Raw genomic sequence first — 6,000 nt, 5'->3', positions numbered from 1 at the left:
ACAGGATCGGATATCGGGGGATGTCTTATTCACGGGTGAGTGTCTTATTTTAATTATTTTTTCAAAAATCGGGGGTGGCTTATTCAATGGGGATGTCCTAAAATCGGGGAAACACGGTAGTTGGAAACCGAAAGACATATTCTTTACCTGTTATACAGCCTGATTTCATATCGAGTATGGAAAATAGGACGTCAGTTAAGTTTTAGACTTTACTCGTGTTCTAATTCTAAAGTAAAGTAACATTTGGCAATCAGTCGGAATCTGTTACTGGACTGAGTGAATGCACTTAAGAATAATAACTTTTGATTAAGGCTGATGATTTGTGCTACATGAAGCTAAGACACATTTAACAAATCATGGAGAGTTCAGTGTAGATGGGGTTTTCTTTGCTTAAGTTTCTTTTCTTATACAAATCAATGTAAATAGAAAAAGTAGCTAAATCAGGACAAACGCAGGTAAACTCCACTTGCAATGATTCGAGAATGATCTCCGAAGCACGTTGAATTTGTACATTGAAGCCATACATCTAAAAATGTAATTGAGCAGTTAGATTTTTGGTTCTTTTTTTGTGTTGAAATCCCAGTGCAACAAAAACATAAAATGAAGGTTTGGATTGATCACAAAAGAGATGCAGCAGAAGAGGAGAGGTGGGAAGGATGGATGAGTCTGGCTGCAGCATTCATAATAGATTGAAGAGGAGAGAGTTGGGTTAGTGGAATACCAGAGAGGAGGATGTTACAGTAGTCCAGACGAGAGATGATAAGAGCGTGTACAAGGAGTTTGTTGGTCTCTGGGGACAGTTAGGGGCGGATTTTATACAGCGTTGCCCTTTAAGGTCCAGCTCTGGGCACCCTTTGGCTGTTCTATGGCAGCTGTACAAAACATTATGCACCCATTCACACATATGCTCTACAGTATTGCCTATGTATGAATACACTTTCATGTTGCACTTTACCTTAAGCAACATTAAGGGAGCCCACTTATTTTTTTGTTGGAACAAAAGAGCGTTATCCTGCCTAAAAAAGATTGCTGGTGCTGGATAGAGGAGGATTATGCAGACAGGTCAGGACATAGGTCAGGCCAAAACGTAGATGGGGTAAGGGAGGTGGAATGCAAAATCTAAAATGAACAAAAATCTGAATTTGTACTGGGTGGGTGTAAGAGTAAGGTAAGATTGCAGTTAAGAACAATTTCTACAAAATATTAGTAATAGAACATAAATAAGGATTAGTTGTGCTAAAAAAAAAAGCTCTTTTGCAGCTCTTAGTCTTCCATATATCATCAAACAATTCTTTTTTTTTTTTTGGTTATCCTTCCCCTTTCATTACCCTGAGTAGCGTTTGCTTCATGCTTAATGAATGAACAAAGATTGCCGTGTATGAGCTTGTTAGAGGCTTTAGTAGTAAATAAATGATACAAAAAGCAGCAGTGTATGTGCTAAATGCAGTCATTGGCCTCTGTGTTAACGAGTGTGCGTGTAGGGAAATGAGCCTTGAATGACTGGCTAGAGACGGTTTTGGAATGCCAGGTATTGCTGGCATTCCATCAATAGCTCTTTTTAATTCCTGTTTGGTTTGTCCCAGCAGAGATGGATACGATCAGCATGGCGGTCCTGAAGAGAGCCACAGAGCTGGAACAGATGGGGGAAATACTCATCATCGGTGAACAGCTAAGGTGAGAGCTAACAAGATTAAATTACTTGTTGGCTTGATTTCCTTATGTTCAGTTAAATTTTGATTTTGAAGTCATTTGCAGGAACATACCAATTAAAAATACAAGACAAAATCATTATCATTATTTTAAATACAGAGGATCTCCTGCTGAAATGCATGCACTATATGGCTACAAATATATGGACAGCCTTTCAGGTTGCGCTTAGGTGGGTCTAGTAAACAAAACAGGTTTATTTATTTATTTTGACAACATTTTCAGCTTTGTTAGAGGCATTTAAGGCAATGTCCTATGTTCAAGCATGACTGTGCCCCAGGTACAAATCTATCTCCATAAATGCAAAATTAGCCCTGAGCTCTACCCTACTAACCACCATTGGAATGAATGATCCAGAAGCTCTCATCCATTATCTGTACCTGACTTATTATTGTATAATTTGGACTTATAAATTGTATTTATAAAGCTCCAGCATAATACACAGTGTTGTACATTAGGTAGAGCAGCCTTTCTTAACCTTTTTACATGGAGCCCTACTAATAAGTTTCAGGCCCTAGATATTATATAATCTAGATGTTCTTATTAAACAGTATTTATATAGCCCCAACATATTACGCAGCGCTGTACAGATAGCCAAAAACACCATTGGTGTCAGGTAAGCTCACCTGAGAGGTACATATTGCTCATTGCTCAAGGAATAGCAACCTCTAGCGGAACCCTGGTTGATACACAATGAAATAAGAGTTTCAAATAACAGACTAATACAAACAACAACACAGAAAGGTAAAGGACCCTATACAAAACAGGTGGAGGAGTGTAGTACACACGTTTTTCTTTTTTTTTTTTTTTTTTTGCTGAACTGGCACAAATTACAGCAGAGAAAATGTTTTTAATGAAAAGCCTTTATAGAGGTGTGGATCTGCAAAGGGGTGAGTTGGGATGCAACTCCATATTTTTGCCTATGGTTTTGGAATGGTATGTCTAAGCTTATATGGACGTAGTAGTTTGGTGCCCACATTATTTTGGCCATATAGTGTGCATCGCAATGATATGGTTAAAGTGTAAAAATCCAATATTAAATAGAATAAAATCAAAATGTTAGTTTTGCTTTTGAATATAACTGACACAACTTACAACCTCCTGATCTTTTTAACTACTTAGAGGATTCACCCATTTTGTTTTCTGTTGACCGTTATCACCTGGTACGTAGGTAAATTCTACACATGTTTTTCTATTTATTGGAAATGGTAGATGCAATCCATTTCCACCTAGAGAAAAAAAGTTCCAAAGCAATGTAAATAATGGGTATAGTAAGGGTTTTGTGTCAATGATTGTGCAGTGTTAAAGGATAATAGAAACAAGTTGGTCTGAATCAGACATTTTTTTTTTCCTAAGAGCAGTTTTGGCTTCAGATACCTTTTTACCGTTTCTGTTCCATAGTTAATAAAATAGGCCATTCTATAGTACTTGGCCACTAAGAAGTTCTGCCATTACTATAATAACATGACCTGTCCTGGATGCCTGTTGCACGCATTATTTGTAATATGACCTCATTCTCTGAGGTTTCCGGTAGAGGTAGCGACCTAATTACAGGAACAGGTTGATAAAAATTCTAGTGTAAAGGCCTTATAGACGTCAGAGCCTGTAAACTAAAATTTGGTGACTGTTTTCAGTGACAGATAAAGGAGCGTGTGCTTTATTCACAGTGCCATTCTGTTCTATGGATAGTAAAGGGGGGTGGGAGTGACCAGCACCCCGCTGTGCTCTCCTTCATAGAAAAGGATAGCAGTCATGCCCCATTAATCGTACACCAATCCATCCTGTTGATGTTGGGTGACCACCGTACACAAGCAGGACCATCTCAGGAGGGCAATATTCTGACGTGTACAAAGATTAATGAGCCAACAATGGATCAACAAGATGAATTTTGCGGTCATGGTTGCAAAAAGAAAAATTTATCAGTAGTTTAGAAAAAAATAACCAGCTGCAGGATAGTAATCCTCTTTAGTCCTTTTAGTAATTCTGAAGACACAATACACCTCTAGTCAGTGGAAAACATTTTAATTTATGGTCTCTTAGGGCAGCCAGTGTGACGCAGCACAACCTTGGAAATCTGCTGAGAAGCAATAAGTCTCCAATGCCAAGCTGGGATGCTCGGAGCGATGGTAGCCTTGAAGATGCTTGGGGGTTGTATCCAAAAATAAAGACCTGCCTTAATTTTTTAACTCTTCTCTACTCCAAAATTAAACTTTAAAAAAATGTTTGAAAAGGATTAGGGCAGGATTATAAACTCAGTAGTTCTTTAAGGAAAGAGCAATGAAATACTAAATGGGTAGTAACCTCAACTTTGGGTATAGTTAGACTTTAAAGAAACGTTTATTGAGCGAAACAGAAGCTGCCACTTGTTGACCTTATAAAAAAAAATGTAGAGTCCCTTGTTCTTGAAACCTTTTTGTTCTAATGCAGTGACTTAGAAAGCCATGAATTTACAGTTTTTAGAGGCTGGTGGTTATAGCCTCAATGTGTTGCGCTAGAAAATTAAATGTCTCCTTCCCCGGCAGATGCAGAAATTGATGTTTGCTTTTTTTTTTCCAGGGGGGAGATTTATTAGAGAGGAATACTTGTTTCATTCCATGGTTCTGCAGTGTTCCTTCACACTGATTTTAGTGGTGACAACTGGTCCAGCCATTCCACCATCCTTCCCACCAACATCATTACATACTAGATTGTAAGCTCTTCGGGGCAGGGTTCTCTCCTCCTGTATTAGTCTGTCATTTGCAATCCCTATTTAATGTACAGCGCTGCGTAATATGTTGGCGCTATATAGATCCTGTTTAATAATAATAATAATATTATTAATGCATATTCAACAATCGCCTCCGGTCCTAGTTTGTATTTGGAGATGTTGAGGCGTGCTCACATTCTGGTGCTTGAGAAAAGAAAATTCAGAGCCCCGGCTGCCACTAGATTTTGGGTTAAGAAAAGTTTGCTTCTCTATTAGACCCCCCGCCTTAGAAAAAACTAGAAAAATTTGCATATGTTGGTGGGTAATTTTTTTTTTAAGTGTAGAGTTTACCTTTAAACAGTTGCAATACCTGGTGCAGTGTTGCTGTGCCTTGGCTGATCACTGAAATCCTGGGAAGATGGGCTGTGTTCCCTGCAAGCATTTCAAGGAATCATTTCTGATTGTTTGTGGGCTGTACAGGTCAAATTTCCAGATGATGGCAATCCACAGCTGGGGTCCGATGTCCTGGTAATGGTCCAGTCACAGTGCAGTGTATCCGAACGTGCACATCTGCATTATTTTTAGGGAGTGTTCATCTGGGAAAAGCTGACATGTGACATCTGGAATGGAATTTCTCCTAATGCATGTAAACCCTAAAAAGCTACAAAACTTAGTCTGCTTCCTTTTGGCGTGTTTAATAAACCATTGAAAGCCAATTCTTATATCTGCTCAATATGTGCACATAAACACCTATAAATCCTGCAAGAAATGGTGTTTTTTCTTACCTGTAGTGATGTACCTGTGGCTGCATTGAACTGATAAGTTTGATCCACCATATCCAGGTTACCTCTGTAAACTACAGAACACCTTTAGAGTGACTGGTGTTTTGTAGTCCTAGCATACTTCTTGTACTAGAGTGACAATGCTGATCCTCCATATATACGCTGCAGTCAGTATTATCACTCTAGGACAGGAAGTGTGTTCATGGCAGAATCGACAGTTAAAAATAAAAAATCCTAAACAAGAAAATGAATGCTGCTACCACATATGAAGACTGGTAAGCTAAGAAATATTTTTGCATTGGGTTTGGTTGTAGCTTTTCCTGGCTACATGAGGAAAGAACCATCTACAACCGTTCACAGCTCCTTGGCATAGCCATAGGTTCATATAAATGGTTTCCTTCTGCTATGTCCCAGACTCCTATCTAGCCAATTCAGTCTGATTTTTTTTAAATGGCTTTGGGCTTTCAGGAATGTCGAGGAATGCAGCAAAGTTTGCCATGGGAACATGTGCTTTTAGGCAGCTGACCTTTGTACTCCATCAAGACGTTTACTAGCAGGGAACAGATTGTTAAATACATGTGATGTTCATACAGTTCCCTTGTTCTTTGCCCATTTATTTGTGTAATTTTTAGTGTGTGCATCCCATACTGTTTTATTGTATAGAACAGTATATAACACTTACATGTTATTAGCCAAATGGTAATGCAGTGCAGCATTGCCACCCAAATTAGTTTTTTTTTTTTTTTTAGCCCAAGGAATGTAAGAGCTAGCATACACAGACATATTTTCACTTTCCATTCAATAAAACATTTGGATTTTAGGTGA

The 6,000-nt window shown here is 38.5% G+C and overlaps 1 protein-coding gene across 1 annotated transcript in view; it reads left to right on the top strand.

The window, feature by feature from the left end:
* DEPTOR (DEP domain containing MTOR interacting protein) overlaps positions 1–6,000 on the top strand; it is a 74,617-nt gene that overhangs the window by 6,504 nt on the left and 62,113 nt on the right. The window contains exon 2 of the mRNA XM_072410688.1: positions 1,587–1,674. Within this exon, the coding sequence (XP_072266789.1) occupies positions 1,589–1,674 (86 nt within the window). The 5' untranslated portion in view covers positions 1,587–1,588. The remainder of the gene's footprint in view (positions 1–1,586; positions 1,675–6,000) is intronic.

This window comes from Pyxicephalus adspersus, chromosome 5 (assembly GCF_032062135.1).
Source record: "Pyxicephalus adspersus chromosome 5, UCB_Pads_2.0, whole genome shotgun sequence".
Taxonomy (NCBI): domain Eukaryota; kingdom Metazoa; phylum Chordata; class Amphibia; order Anura; family Pyxicephalidae; genus Pyxicephalus; species Pyxicephalus adspersus.
This window is presented reverse-complemented; position numbering and strand designations above follow the sequence as displayed.